This window comes from Nicotiana attenuata, chromosome 8, assembly GCF_001879085.1.
Source record: "Nicotiana attenuata strain UT chromosome 8, NIATTr2, whole genome shotgun sequence".
Lineage (NCBI taxonomy): Eukaryota > Viridiplantae > Streptophyta > Magnoliopsida > Solanales > Solanaceae > Nicotiana > Nicotiana attenuata.
In genome coordinates, this window is record NC_031996.1 from 10,301,497 (window position 1) to 10,318,004 (window position 16,508).

Below are 16,508 nucleotides of genomic sequence, written 5' to 3' on the forward strand. Positions count from 1 at the left end.
TCCAGTTAAAGGTTATTTTATAAATTTAGGTAATTAGTCTTATATTTTTTAATTTTTGAGGACATGCATATCCTGAAATTACGAATTTTAATTCAAAATCTTATGACAAAATAAGTATTGGCTAATATATAAATAATCGGCCTAAGAATGGTTGTTTGTATAATACCTCGGGCTTAGGAAGGGTTGGTCAACTGTACATAATAAATATAAAACGTGTTTGGTGAGATGTGAATTTTGTCTATCTGTTTGTAAGTTTCATTAGAAATAGAACAGAAGCTGCTAGGAAGGAAGATCTATTTTTAGGTTTTCCGTCAACACAAAACCATAGTCTAGTGGGAAAATAATTCACTATCAAACTCCTTCTATATACCCCTCCCCCCCCCCCCACCCCAACACCTAACAACCATAGCCTGAATTCTTACATAGCAATCAAGAAAGAGAAAGAAAGCAAATCTTGACAGAAGAAGAAGAAGAAATCAAGAAATTAATCATGTGTTGTTGTGGAGATGATTGTCAATGTCGTCCTTTAGGTTTTCTATTGGGTCTTCCTTTTGCCTTTGTTGCCCTTCTCCTCTCCATCGTTGGTGTTGTCATCTGGATTGTTGGGTATGTTCAATTTCTCTCCTCTTTCCATCTTTTTTTTTTCCATTGATTAGTGAAAAATTTAATTAGATTTTGTTCGTCGAAAAATTATATTATGTAAATAGAGATAAAAATAAACTATTTGTGTATATGAATTGATGGGTGCCTTGGAGTGTTTTCGTGTAACTTATAGATTATGATTTCCAACCGTGGAAACAGTCACTAATACTTGTATTAGGGTAGACTGTGTGCGGCCTTCTCCGAATTCAGCGTAAATACGAAATGCTTTTTGCACCGGACTTCTCTTCTGATAATGTATATGAATTGTTGAATTTTCATGACATAAAAGGAACTTCTAGTGCAACAACAAAGTTCATTCAAGAATTACTTTAAACTTACAAATATAAATTCTAAGTGTGATATTCTTGCAATTTGTTTTTTTTGGAAATTCTATGTTAATTTTTTTTTGGCTCTACCACTAACCAGAGGTGTTTAATATAGTGATTAGTGAACTAATACAAGATTAACTATTTATAACTTATTTTTTATAGAATTCTTCTTGATTTGGATATAAATAAACCAATATTTCTGTATTAATTATTCTTTTTTTTTTTTTTTTTTTTTTTTTTTTTTTGCAGAATCATATTGAGTTGCATATGTCCATGCTGTATTTGCGTAACAGTATTGGTAGAGTTGGCTTTGGGATTAATCAAAGCACCCTTTTCGGTTATGAAGTGGTTTACTGAGCAAATTCCTTGTTAGAATACACCTTGTATAAATTCATCTCCCTAATTTCTAGTAATTCTTTTATGTAAATTTATTTCTGTGGTGAGAGAATAAATTAGATTTATTTTATCTTGTTAAATTTGTCTCCTTTGCCTACAAAAACTATTCCTGAAATTAATTGGTATTTTGTTTTCCATATTCGGTAGAATAGTTGAGCGCTTGGTTCTTCTTTATTAATATGAGCAATTCAATGCTCTGCTGTTATTGAAGAAATTTTTTTATTTAACATTTGCTGTCAACATTGAATGCTGGCATATCTGTTTGGTTTGGTTTAACAAGTCAAAGACTGTTGTCCGATATTGATAAGGCTCTTCTTCTTCTTTTTTTTTTTCCTTTTTTTTTTAACGCTATCCCAACTCCTACTAATTTTTGTTTTTTAATTTTTCTTTCCTGATTATATGGGTGCGGGGTGGGGGCGGGGGGGTGTGGGGCGAAGAAGGGAAGGAAATCGAATCGGAACCGGCAAAGTGAATGTTGAACTTGACTACTAAATGGGGCATTTGCATATATAGCCATTTTTGGGACCATCATTACACAAAATTTTGCAAAGTATATCTGCTCGGATATGAAGTAGTTCAATCTCTTCAATGCAATTTCAGAAATCAAATCTGAAAATCTCCTGTCTTTCAACTGGAACTTCAAAAATTCAAATCTTAAGTAGTTCAAGTTCTTCAAAGCAACTTCAGATTTCGAATATGAAGTTTCTCTATAACCTTCAGAAATTCGAATCTTAAATAGTCCAGTTTTTCAATACAACTCCAAATACAAGCTCTTCTAAGTTCTATTTTTCAAGTGCAACTTCAGAAATTCGAATCTTAAGTAGTTCAATTTTTCAGGACAACTTCAGATTCATAATCTGAAATCTTAGTTCAGTTTTCCAATACAACTTCAAATTCAACATCTAAAGTTCTGAAACATAAACTTGCTCTTCAAATTTCAACAATCCAACACACGATTCAATATCTAATTCTACTCCAAATAAGCTCAAATTTAAAACACAACTTTCAAATATCATAAAGAATAAATCCCAATCATCAAATTGATAAAACAACAACGAATTTAACAAACTCATTTTGCAACTATGAAAAAGAAGAATCCCCAAACACAACAAGAAGAAAGCAGCAGTGAAAAAGAAGAGAAAAATGTGTATTGAAGTTACTAAAAAATTGCATATCAATTAACCAATTTTTAAAAAAGTAGGTGCAGATTCAACAGTGGCGCAAAACTGCGCGCCACATGAAAAATTTATATATGGACAAACAGGTTAATAGCATGTGTTTGCCAAGTTGAAAAAATCAGCTTATTTTGAAAAGTGCTTTTCGAAAAAGTACTTGTAACGATCCGACCGGTTGTTTTGAGCAATTGTACTTCGCCCGCCAGTTCTCGGGCTAGGCTAGCCCTGTATGATGTATTATGACTTATGTAAATCGTTGGTTTTGGTTTTCATGATAATCGGAATAGATTTGGAAGAACAATTCTCAGTTGAAGCTTAAATTTGAAAGGTTTGACCAAGTTTTGACTTTTTAGTATATGATCTCGGATTTGGATTTTTTATGATTTGGTTAGCTCCGTTAGGTGAATTGGGACTTAGGAGCGTGATTGGAATGTAATTTGGAGGTCCGTGGTAGATTCAGGCTTGAATTGGCGAAATTGAAACTTAGCGTTTTCCGGTTGGTAGTGGAAATTTTGATATCGGGGTCGGAATGGAATTTCGAAAGTTGCAGTAGGTCCGTTGTGTCATTTCTGATGTGTGTGCAAAATTTCAGGTCATTCGGACGAGATTTGTTAGACTTTTTGATCAAAAGCGGAATTCGGAAGTTTTTGGAAACCTTAGGCTTGAATGCGTGGTTAATTTGACGTTTTGATGTTGTTTTAGGTGTCTCGAAGATTGGTATAAGATTGGAAGGTAGTATATGACTTGCTCGTGCTTCTGGTTGAGGTCCCGGGGGCCTCGGGGTGATTTCGGATGGTTGACGGGAGGTTTTGAGTTGGAATATGCAGCTGAAGTGCTAAGTTCCTGTCATAACCGCACCTGCGGCTTGGGGACCGCAGGTGCGGGTCCGCAGGTCCGTGGGTTTCGACCGCAGAAGCGGTTTAGCTGGGGGCGGAACATATAAATTATGGGCTTCGCGATTTTCAGCCTTTCTTCACCATTTTTAAATCGATTTTAGAGCTTTTTGGGAGATTTTAAAGAGGGAATTCAAGGGAACTTCGTTGAGGTAAGATTTTTGAACATAATACTCGTTTCTATAGTGTTATTTCACGGATTACGCTTGTAATTTATGGAAATTAGTGGTTGAACTTGAAGAAAACTAGGGCTTGTAATTGGAGACCTAATATTTGGAATTTGAGGGGTCATTTGTGGTTGGATTTTGGTAAATTTGATATGCATGAACTTGTGGGAGGATAATGATTCCATTGATGTTAATTTTGTCAGATTTCGAGACGTGGGCCCGGGGGCCGGGTTTGGCCAATTTCGGGATTTTTGGTATAAATTGGATATTTTCGAGTGGGCTTTGTTCCCTCCTTAGCATATTTTGATGGTATAAATCTATTTTTGGATAGATTTGGAGCATTTGGAGGGCGATTCAAGAGGCAAGGCATCGTGGGCTAGAGTTTGGACCGGTTAGAGGTAAGTAATGATTGTAAATGTTGTCCTGAGGATATGAAACCCCAGATTTCACATCGTTTCACTACTTTGAGGTGACGCACATGCTAGATGACGAGCGTGGGGTTGTGCACCGTTGGGGATTGTGACTTGGTCCGTCCCGTACGACTATTAAGTCACGTATTTAATTGAAAACTATTTGATAGTATCGTGTTTATGGAAAGTATTACTATGTTTTGGGCGGAATGCCATATTTGGGCCTCGTGCCAAATGATTGGACCCTTAGGGGCTTTTTGCTACTATTTCTCACTGTTTTGATTTTGATAATTGTACTCAGTCATTTTGTGTTTTACTGATTTCATAACTAAGCCTTATTTACTCAGTTTTAATTTTCAAATGATATTTTGGGCTGAACGCCCCGTTTTACTGTTAGCCCGAGTGGCTTGAGAGGTTTCTGGCTGAGAGAGGCCGAGGCCTGGTTGTGAGGATTATATATATATATATATATATATATATATATATATATATATATATATATATATATATATGGATCGGGCTGCATGCCGCAGCGATATAGCGCTTGGGCTGAAGGAGCCCCTCCGGAGTCTGCACACCCCCAGTGAGCGCAGTCACATATATGGATCGGGTTNTTGAGCGTCTCCAGCAGGGTTCTATGACTGTCACTCAGTACGAGACCAGATTCATTGACTTGGCCCGTCATGCTCTTCTTATACTTCCCACTGAGAGAGAGAGAGAGAGAGAGAGAGTGAGGAGGTTCATTGAGGGACTCGTTCAGCCTATTCGATTGCAGATGGCTAAGGAGACGGGGAGCGAGATTTCTTTTTCTGTTACTCCCTGCACCTTGTGTGCAGATCCAGATATTTCTGAGCTCGGTGGCAGGTTCATCGGAGTTAGCAAGGTAGCTGCCTGACGTTCGCAGCCCTGTCTCTCTCCTTCCTATTCTAGTACTTTATATTTCAGACTTGTTTGTGTATTGAGCAGACAGTGTTGAGAGTACTTAGTGGCTCATGACTAGTGACACCAAATTCGGGCTGGGTTGATGTATTTACATATTTGATTCCGCGTATTTCTGTTGATATGTTAAAAATGAAAGATTTGAGACTCAATCCGCTTTAGAAAATACAAATTTTACAAAAGATCTTCTGTATTGTTTCGTGTGGTTTCGGCTGGCCTAGTTCTGTGATAGGCGCCATCACGACCGGGGTATTTGGGGTCGTGACAAGATGGTATCAGAGCCTAGGTTACATAGGTCTTACGAGTCATGAGCAGGTTTAGTAGAGTCTCGCGGATCGGTCCGGAGACGTCTGTATTTATCCTCGGGAGGTTGCAGAACCTTTAGGAAATCCCACATTCTTGAATTCTTATCGTGCGACATTGAATCAGTTTGAAATGCAACTCTTTGAACCCCTTCCATGCGTTCGTATGCGCACATGAGAGCTCCATATTAGTTGTGTAACGACGGCTTGTGATTCCCCGTATCGAGGGGCAAGATGCGATCTCTGTGTGTTGATGTTTGGCCAGTCTGGAGGACTTGAGGCCAGGCTTTGCTTGTAGCTTGAGCACTGAGGTGTTGATTGTGTGAGCACGTGCTTTTGGACTTATATATCCGATAGTGTCCCTATTAGCGGAAGTGATGGCTGGATGGCTATGTGATGAGCATGATGTGACTGCGTGATGTGTTCATATGATTTAGATGTGACAAGAAGAGTCTACTTGAGGGTAGGAAGAACGATTTGGTGCTTGATTTTCATCTTGGTTTGATATGTAGCCCCGAGTTATGGGTGTGTTGAAGGATCTTTTCGTGTTGTCTAGTTGTGGAATGAAGTAAACTCCATGTCGTGGGGTATGTTCGGATTTTGGAAGGGTGAGTGATCGAGTAATAGTATGATTATGGGGGAGTATGAAGAGATGTTAGTTTGAGGCAAAGTAGGTGGATTATCTCCTGTGGAGTGTTCTTAAGTTTGTGTGATCCTTTTTGCTGTTTGTTGGAAGACCTCTTGTACTAGTGAAATATATATGTTGCAATTTGAATTTGGATCGCTTAAGAGAGTGGGCTTAACTGTTACGAGGGTGAATGCGAGATTTGTAAAAGATTTGAAGTACTAGATGGTTTGTGTTACACGAGCTTAAGAAGGATTTAGTTTAATCTCACCACGGTATTATGGCAGTAATATAGTATATGCATTATGAGTTATTGTGTGTTTTGATCTATGGCTTTGAGCCAAGTGGGGGAGTCTGCTATTGATTAGTTGATTGCACGATTATGTGTTATGTTGGTTCCAGTTTGAGGCGTATCGGTGAATTAGTTATGGCTTACGGAGGTTGAGACCGAGGATGGCTCGAGTAAAGGGAATTTCAATAAAGGTTATGTTATGCTTTATGGGTGTATGGGAATCGTGGAATGACTTGAGTTGTTATCGGTAAAGAATGTGCGGTGCATAGATCATGAAGTTGCTTGGTTGCATTAGGGTGAGGTTACATTTTGCGGTGTCGGAGTGCTATTGGAGCACAGGTCGTCCGGTCCGTTTGATCGATCTAATTGCGGTTTGAGTACAGTGGATGACTCTCGAGAATGGTCCTAATGGGTTCAAGTTTTTACATGTAATAATTGGAGATTTTCAAGTTGTATATTTGGCTAGAAACTGAGGTTTGCATTGGAGGTTGTCAAGACTCGTGGTTTTTCTATATCATTATGGGATTCTATATATCAGTATCAGGAAGGTAAAGGTAATGGCTTTGGATTCGCAGGAAGTCCCTTCAGGGTAGGTATTTTGAATGTGGTACTTTATGGGATGCTTTAGAAGAATACAACGGTTTATGAGCCTTAGGGCAATGTGATTTTATGCTTGGGTCTCGTGTGGTAAGTCTGGGTTGAGGGATTGCGGTATTATGGCAAGAAGAAGTATCAAATGGAAGGTAATTTAGAAGGAACTTGAATAAATAGGATAGCTTGGTAGTAGGTCGGATCGACATCGTAAGGAATACGATTAGTTCTTGGGATGCTTATGAGGTAATGAGTTTCCACAGGTGTTTCATGGCAAAGCTCTTGGGTTTTGGTGATGTGTGTAGCTTGGTCGAGTTAAAAGGATTCAGTCCTAACGGTTTGGTCTTGTGCAAATGGAATTCAGAGAGTTCTTGATGGTTTCTACCACGGTTAGAGATGTATATTTTCTACTGGCGTGAGGAGTAGGAGATGTGTAGTGATTTTCTTCTAGGTGGGATCAAATGGGAAGTTTTTGGCTAATTGAGCACGTAGTTGCTTGTGGCTCGGAATGAATTATAAAGTCTTCATATTTGACATATGAGGGCATGGTGTATGCGGTATGTTATGTAGAATTGAGAATTGCATGTGTAAGGTCACGATTCAGTTTTGGAAGGAAGGTTCTAAATTCTTAGGCAGCATGGACAGTTTCAGGTGACTAAGTAAATGAGATCACTGATTGGTGTGGCTTGATGAGGGTATACATTTCAGAAAATGGCGATGTGTTTAAGTTATGGGTGCTTCATCGGTATTGCGGTACTATCTTGTCTGATCGACTGCTGATACTTAAAGTTTGCTTGGCGGCATAGGAGAATTTAAGGAGTACCCTAGTGGGATGATCGAGTATTAGAGATGTGTTAGATATTCGGGCGGTAGAGTTGGGATCGGATATGATGATTTGTGTGCCTTATGGATTTGGAGACTGGGAGTTCTCATAAACAGGTTATTTCGTGGTTATGGACTTTGAAGATGTGGGCAAGCTAATCAGATGATAGTATGTGCTATGATTCAGTCATTGTGAACTTTCGGAAAGCTGTTTATCTATTGTGGGTGACCAAAGTTGATTTGGGGTCCATTGGTAGGCCAATATGGATGTGCGTTCTGCATCGAGTCGGATTTGTTGACTCCGAACTACTATTGTTGGGAGATGTGCCATTCGATTGTTGTTGAGATCATTCGTGTTCTGGAGTGATCTATGAGTTACTCTCCTGTATTACGAGGGGATTGTGATTTAATGGGTAAATGCACATATGGTGCAGTTCCACTGGGCTTTATAGCGGGATTTAAATGAGACGGGTATTTGGGTGTTGCATGATTTGTTACGCATTGGGTATGTTCTTTCGGACGGGTATGGCATTGCGTCATTTGCTTCTCCAAGGTTATGATGATTCACTTTTGGGTGCTAGGCATCGAATTGCTCTTAGTTGATGATTTTGAGCATGGTGACTTGGGGTGTCTCATGTGAACCAGTGTTTGGATAGGGTCGCGCATTGCGGCGAAGTTATATAGAGGTATGATCCTTCGGGTTAGATCGTGTGTTCTGGTTCTAAGATGTGTGATGGGTTCTCAGCATTGTGCTGTAGTGGTACTGGTGTGCTTGCGATACAGTTCTCTCATTTGAGTCATTCCCCATGATTTGAGTACATTTGGGTTGTTGCTTTTTGGTGCACGGATTGCACGGATTGTGGCTTTAGATCGTATTGATGTGTCATGTCACCCGAGTAGTCGTGTTGGATGAGATGAGGTCATTGAACCCAGAATGAATACTTTCGGATTCGATTTCAGCATGGAAGGATAATATCGGGATTCGGCTTAGGAATCTACTATGGCCCTTGCCAAAGGAGAGGGAGCTTCATAAATGGTTGATCTTAGGAATGGTTACAACTTCCTGCATGTTTCATTCATCATTGGCAGTATACAGAAGTGTTGGAATGAGGCTTTATTTGATAAGAGGTTTATAATTGAGATTCGGTTGTTTGGAGCAACTGCTGTGATTAGAAGTTATCTCTACGAGTGTTTGAGTTATGTGGTATATCATGTAAGTGCATCTAAGGTTGCAGGTATGGCCTGTTACAGCTTGTTTGGACTTATTCAGAGTATAGATTTGAGATTCTGATCTTAGAGATGATTTCGGAAGTGGAAATTTGGTTCTAAGGTTTATGGGCTTGGTTGGATTGCGGAATTTCTGTCATATTGCGTTATCAGACCTATATGGGATAGGGTGACGTGGGATCACCCCCAGGTATCTGCATGTTAAGGTTATACAGCGATTTGTTGGCTTTTGGAACAACTCTGGGCACGTTCGAGGACGAACGTATGTTTAAGTGGGGGAGGATGTAACGACCCGACCAGTCGTTTTGAGCATTTGTACTTTGCTCGCCAGTTCTCGAGCAAGGCTAGCCCCGTATGATGTATTATGACTTATGTAAATCGTTGGTTTTGGTTTTCATTTTAATCGGAATAGCTTTGGAAGAACAATTCTCAGTTGAAGCTTAAATTTGAAAGGTTTGACCAAGTTTTGACTTTTTAGTATATGATCTCGGATTTAGATTTTTATGATTTGGTACCGTTAGGTGTATTGGGACTTAGGAGCGTGATCGGAATGTAATTTGGAGGTCCGTGGTAGATTCAGGCTTGAATTGGCGAAATTGGAACTTTGGCGTTTTCCAGTTGGTAGTGAAAATTTTGATATCAGGGTCGGAATGGAATTCCGGAAGTTGCAGTAGATCCCTTGTGTCATTTGTTATATGTGTGCAAAATTTCAGGTCATTCGGACGAGGTATGTTAGACTTTTTGATCAAACGCGGAGTTCGGAAGTTTTTGGAAACATAGGCTTGAATCCGTGGTTAATTTGACGTTTTGATGTTGTATTAGGTATCTCGAAGATTGGTATAAGTTTGGAAGGTGGTATATGACTTGCTCGTGCTTTTGAGGTCCCGGGGGCCTCGGGGTGATTTCGGATGGTTGACGAGAGGTTTTGAGTTGGAATATGCAGCTAAAGTGCTAAGTTCCTATCATAACCGCACCTGCGGCTTGGGGACCGCAGGCGCGGGCCCGCAGAAGCGGATGGAGCGTCGCAGATGCAGCCACAGGCGAAACGGGCAGAAACCCCAGATGCAGAGTTTGGGGCGCACTTGCGATAGCCCAGGTGCGGGATTTGATCGCACGTGCGGTCTTGAGCGCTTAAGTGATTTCCGCAAATGCGCACCTGGGACCGCAGGTGCATGGGTTTCGACCGCAGAAGCGGTTTAGCTGGGGGCATAACATATAAATTATGGGCTTCGCGATTTTCAGCCTTTCTTCACCATTTTTAAATCGATTTTGGAGCTTTTTGGGAGATTTTGAAGAGGGAATTCAAGGGAACTTCGTTGAGCTAAGATTTTTGAACATAAAACTTGTTTCTACGGTGTTATTTCACGGATTAGGCTTGTAATTTATGGAAATTAGTGGTTGAACTTGAAGAAAATTAGGGCTTGTAATTGGAGACCTAAAAATTTGGGATTTGAGGGGTCATTTATGGTTGGATTTTGGTAAATTTGGTATGCATGAACTCGTGGGAGGATAAGGATTCCATTGATGTTAATTTTGTCGGATTTTGAGACATGGGCCCGGGGGCCGGGTTTGGCCAATTTCGGAATTTTTGGTATAAATTGGATATTTTCGAGTGGGCTTTGTTCCCTTAGCATATTTTGATGGTATAAATCTAGTTTTGGATAGATTTGGAACATCCGGAGGCCGATTCGAGAGGCAAGGCATCGTGGGCTAGAGTTTGGACCGGTTAGAGGTAAGTAATGATTTTAAATGTTGTCCTGAGGGTATGAAACCCCGGATTTCACATCGTTTCACTACTTTGAGGTGACGCACACGCTAGATGACGAACGTGGGTTTGTGCACCGTTGGGGATTGTGACTTGGCCCGTCCCGTACGACTATTAAGTCGCGTATTTGATTGAAAACTATTTGATAGTATCGTGTTTATGGAAAGTATTACTATGTTTTGGGCGGAATGCCATATTTGGGCCTCGTGCCAACTGATTGGACCCTTAGGGGCTTTTTGCTACTATTCCTCACTGTTTTAATTTTGATAATTGTACTCAGTCATTTTCTGTTTTACTGATTTCATAACTAAGCCTTATTTACTCAGTTTTGATATTTCAAATGATATTTTGGGCTGAACGCCCCGTTTTACTGTTAGCCCGAGTGGCTTGAGAGGTTTCTGACTGAGAGAGGACGAGGGCTTGATTGTGAGGTGATGACTGAGAGAGAGGCCGAGGGCCTGATTGTGAGATTGATGACTGAGAGAGGCCGAGGGCCTGGTTGTGAGGATTATATATTTATGGATCGGGCTGCACAACGCAGCGATATATATATATATATATATATATATATATATATATATGTACATGTATATATGTATGTATGTATGTATGTATGTATGTATGTATGTATGTATGTATGTATGTTTGTATATGGATCGGGCTGCACGCCACAACGATATAGCGCTTGGGCTGAAGGAGCCCCTCCGGAGTCTGCACACCCCCAGTGAGCGCAGTCATATATATGGATCGGGTTGCACGCCGCAACGATATATGGATCGGGTTGCACGTCGCAACGGTTATTACATGGTATCTATTGAGCGTGAGTGCTGAGTGAGAGCGCTGATTGATGAGAGTTGAGTCATGAGTGACTAAGAGGCTTGCCCAGGGGCTTTATATACATGTATATGGGTAATGTTTTTCCCGAGGGACTTGTTTTCATGAAATTCCTGTTTTCACTCCTCTTTATACTAAGCCTCTATTGAAAATGTTAAACAAATGTTTTGAACAACTTTCGTTGAAACAGGATTTTTGAAGAGGTGTTCGATATTTAATCACTGATTTGGCTTTGTTATTTCCTCTGAGACCTTTTTTTCTGTTATGATATGTATATGCTTTATGTCTTCCTGAGGGGCTGTATATAAACTGCATTTTGCCTGAGGGGCCGATTATGATTTTCATCGTTTTTCACTATGAACTACATTGAACCTCTACTGAAACTGTTGGAAAGACAATTTTCAAAGGATTTTTACTGAAATCGGCGTTTAATGAGGTGATTTGATTTGTACCCTGTTTGGAAACATACTGTACCCACTGTGGTGCTATGACGTGGTTTACGTGATTTCTTACTGCTCAGTCATTATTTACTTTTATTACTTACTGAGTTGGCGTACTCACATTACTCCCTGCACCTTGTGTGCAGATCCACATATTTCTGAGCTCGGTCGCAGGTTCATCGGAGTTAGCAAGGTTATTGCCTGACGTTCGCAGCCCTGTCTCTCTCCTTCCTATTCTAGTACTTTATATTTCAGACTTGTTTGTGTATTGAGCAGATAGTGTTGAGAGTACTTAGTGGCTCATGACTAGTGACACCAGATTCGGGCTGGGTCGATGTATTTACATAGTTGATTCCGCGTATTTCTGTTGATATATTAAAAATGAAAGATTTGAGACTCAATCCGCTTTAGAAAATACAAATTTTACAAAAGATCTTCTGTATTGTTTCGTGTGGTTTCGGCTGGCCTAGTTCTGTGATAGGCGCCATCATGACCGGAGTATTTGGGGTCGTGTTTGGAGAGAAGCAATTTGTGTTTGGCTAATTAATCTGAAAAACACTTTTGAGCAATAATTTGTGTTTGACCAAACTTTTCAAAAAGTACTTTTAAGTATCAAATTACGAATAAGAACATGAATAGAATTACTTAATAGTTAATATTATATGTAAATAAATAATCTTAATTTTTTAATTAAAGAAATAATTAAATATTTTTATTTCATTTAAGTAAAGTATGAAAATATAATTTAAAAGTACTTCAATTCTTTTAAGATGATTTAAATAATTCAACAAATACAAAATCATTCACCCCTTACGTCACTATATATTAGAAAGATATCCTAAAAATAAGAAGAAATAATTATATTAATATTCGAAGTATTAGGTTTAAAATAAGTAAGATTATTTTTGTATATACTATATTTTGTTAAGAACATTTTTGGTAAGTAGAAAAGTCAAAATTGCTTCTACTTCTGGGAAGAAGGTATTTTTTTTTCTATTTCTGTGATGACCCAAAAAGTCATCACTTGATTTACAAGTAAAATTTGTGTTCCGAGGCCTTAAAAACCTCTTTTTGTCCCACCTCGATTTGCATGCGCAGTCCAGGCGCGTTTTTGGAAAGTTGTTATGTGGAAAAAAAACTAAGTAAAATATGGAAATTGACCTTCAAAATTGAATAAAGTTGACTTCGGTCAACATTCTTGGTAAACGGACCCGGACCCTTGATTCGACGGTCTCGTAGGGTCCGTAGTAAAATATGGGACTTGGGCGTATGCCCGGAATCTAATTCCGAGGTCCCAAGCCCGAGAAATAAATTTTTAAAGAAAATTATTTTCTGGAAAATATAAAGGTTTTTAGAAGTGAATTGATGCCTTTTCTTGATGGTATCGGGCCCGTATCTTGTTTTCAGAGCCCGGTACAAGTTTGAAATAATGATTAAGTTGAATCTGTAAAATTTGGTAAAGATCGGAATTGGTTTGGTATAAAATGGACCTGTAGTTGAGAAAATAGTAATTTTGATGTTCTTGAGTGATTTCATCAATTTGAGGTTTAATTCATAGATGTTGATATTATTTTGATGATTTGATCGCACGAGCAAGTTCGTATGATATTTTTGGACTTGCGTGCATGTTTGGTTTGGAGCCCCGAGGGCTCGGGTGAGTTTTGGATAGGCCACGGAGTGCATTTAGACTTGGAAAATAACTGTTGCAGGTTCAGAGAAGTTGCAGGTCTCTGAACCAGGCTTCGCGGTCCGCAGTAAATCTTCGCGACCGCGGTGGGATTCTATGCGGTCCGCGATGAGCAAGGCTATGTCTTCGCGGCCACGCTCGATATTTCGCGGTCCGCGGTGGAGCCCCGCGGCGGCGGTCCTTTTCATGCGGTCCGCGGTGAGGGTCTGAGAGGAGTATATAAACGGGACTTTTCAGCCATTTTTCATTTTTCAAAAACCTAAAACATAAGAGGCGATTTTTCAAATACTCTTTCTTCCCCAAAACACAAGTAAGTGATTTTAAACTCAATCTTTCACTCCTTAACTTCTTTTTACAAGATTTCATCATAGAATCTAGGGTTTTCATGGTGGAATTGGAAATTTTGGGTAGGACATAGGAATGTTGAAATTTGGGAATTTAGACCTCAAATTGAGGTCGGATTCCAAAACCAATTGTATATCCGGGCTCGGGGGTGAAAGGATAATCGGGTTTTGGTCTGAATTTCGGGTTTGGACCAAGCGAGCCCGGGAGTCGATTTTTGACTTTTTGGGAAATCATTTGAAAACCCATTTTCATGTAGTAGAATTGATTCTTTTAGCATTTATTAATAGTATTAATTAAATTGTGGCTAGATACAAGCAAATTAGTGGTGGAAACAAGAGGTAAAGCAGTCGTTGAGGCTTGAATTGTGTTCGTGGCATCGAGGTAAGTGTTTGGTCTAACCTTAGCTTGAGGGATTATGAGTTGTGTCTTATTTGCTATGTGTTAATTGTTGAGTACGACATATAGGCATGGTGACGAGTATCTATACGTCAGTGTCAAGCATGCCCGTGAGTCTTATACTTTGATAAATGTGACTCCGTTTCGTATTGTTCATGCTTTATGTGATGATATCTATTGTTGAACAAGGCTTGTGGAAGTATTATTGGTAATTGAACATTAAAGAGCGTTGGCTCAAGTTGTGAATTGATTTGTGGAAGCATTATTGGTAATTGAACATTTAAGAGCATTGGCTCAAGTTGTGAATTGAATTGTGGAAGTATTATTGGTAATTGAACATTGTAGAGCGTTGGCTCGAGTTGTGAATTGAGTGGTGAAGTAATTGTGAACAGAGAAGAGGTTTATGAAATTGTCTCCCTTGTCGGAATGTTATTATTTTTGATATTATCTCCCTTGCCAGGATGTTATTGCTTTTGATATTGTTTCCCTTGCCAGGATATTGTTGTTATGCTATTGTTCCCTTGCCGGGATTTTATTGTGAATTTTATTGATTCCCTTGCCCTTATTGCTTTGTGATTGTTGTTTGGGTAAGGAAGAGTGTAAAAGCACGAAGGGTGATGCCGTGCATGATATTTGTGAGATAGTGTTAATGCACGAAGGGTGATGCCGTGCCGATATCGTGAGGTTAAAGCACGAAGGGTGATGCCGTGCCGCACGATGTACAATGTTGTGCCCTGGTATGAGTGATAATGCACGAAGGATAATTCCGTGCCATGATTATGTTAGGTAAAAACACGAAGGGTGATGACGTGCCGATTATATTGATTCTTATGGTGAGGACGAGAGTAAAAGCACGAAGGGTGATTCCGTGCACTTGTCTTTGATTTCCTGATTCTTTTTGATAATTGAGTTATGGTGTTCTATACGGTTATTTATTGGTTTTCCTGTTGCTACTTGATTTCCCCGCATCATGTTTTTCCCCTCCTATCTTTACCTGTATAATTCTGCCTTTATTTTCCGCTGTATATGATTTAACTGCACAGGTTTATTTGGTAGACTGGTCCTAGCCTCGTCACTACTTTGCCAAGGTTAGGCTAGGCACTTACCAGCACATGGGGTCGGTAGTGCTGATACTACACTCTGCACTGTATGCAGATCTCGGTGCCGCAGCTTTTGGACCACAGTGAGGTTGCTGCTTCTAGACCGTCAGGCGACCCGAGGTAGTCCTGCGGGCGTCCGCAGGCCTTGGCGTCTCCTTCTATCATTTTCTTTCTGTTTTTACTTATTCCGAGACAGATTCGTGTAATTCTATCCAGACCTTATTTGTAGTATTCTTAGAAAGTCTGTGAGATTGTGACACCAATTCTGGGTAGAGTTATACTTAGACTTCCGCAGTTTGTATTAATCTAAATTATCAAACTTCGTCTTCTGGACTGTTCTTTTTTTATTATTATTTCCGCTGCTTTTATTATGTTGTTTTGGAATTGTTAAGGGATTTAAAATGAAAATGGTTAAATAATTGGAATAACTGGCTTGCCTAGCTTTCACTAGTAGGCGCCATCACGACTCCCGAGGGTGGGAAATCCGGGTCGTGACAAGTTGGTATCAGATCTCTAGGTTGCTTAGGTCTCACAATTCACGGACAAGCTTAGTAGAGTCTGAGGGATCGGTACGGAGACGTCTGTATTTATCCCCCAGAGGCTACAGAGTTAGGAAAAACTTCACATCTATTCTTTCCTGTCGTGCCATTTGGTTTCTCAATGCTAATTGAAGTTCTACTCTGTTCTTTCGCAGATGGCGAGAACACGCGCTTCTTCATCCGCTGATCAGAAGCCCGAGCCTCCAGCGGTAGCATCTGCGAGGGGCGGAGGGCGAGGCCGAGGCCGTGCTAGGGGCCGAGGCAGGGGCAGAGCTCAGCCCAGAGAAGCAGCACCAGTGGCGGAGCCTCAGGTTCAGTTTTACGAGGAGGTTCCTGCCCAGACAGTTCCAGCAGGACCAGCTCTAGTCCCATAGGGGTTCATTGCTACCCCTGTACTCCAGGATGCTCTGGTCCATCTAGTGGGCCTTATGGAAAGTGTCACTCGGGCAGGCTTACTTCCGATAGCACCAGCCGTCTCTCAGGCTGGGGGAGGAGCACAGACTCCCGCTACCCGCACTCCGGAGCAGATGGCTCCCCAGTTTCAGACTCCAGCAGCTCAGCCAGTTGGAGCAGTTTAGCCGGGTGTGGTAGC

The 16,508-nt window shown here is 40.2% G+C and overlaps 1 protein-coding gene and 1 long non-coding RNA gene across 2 annotated transcripts; both read left to right on the forward strand.

The window, feature by feature from the left end:
- Nucleotides 426-1,607, forward strand: LOC109230895. Its single transcript, XM_019396364.1, has 2 exons — nucleotides 426-606; nucleotides 1,221-1,607. Exons 1-2 carry the CDS (start codon nucleotides 491-493, stop codon nucleotides 1,342-1,344), a joined length of 240 nt encoding a protein of 79 aa, XP_019251909.1. The 5' UTR covers nucleotides 426-490; the 3' UTR covers nucleotides 1,345-1,607.
- On the forward strand, nucleotides 3,557-12,250 carry LOC109230896. The gene is made up of 3 exons (XR_002068722.1): nucleotides 3,557-3,587; nucleotides 3,934-4,000; nucleotides 11,996-12,250. It is a non-coding gene; the product is annotated as an uncharacterized LOC109230896 (long non-coding RNA).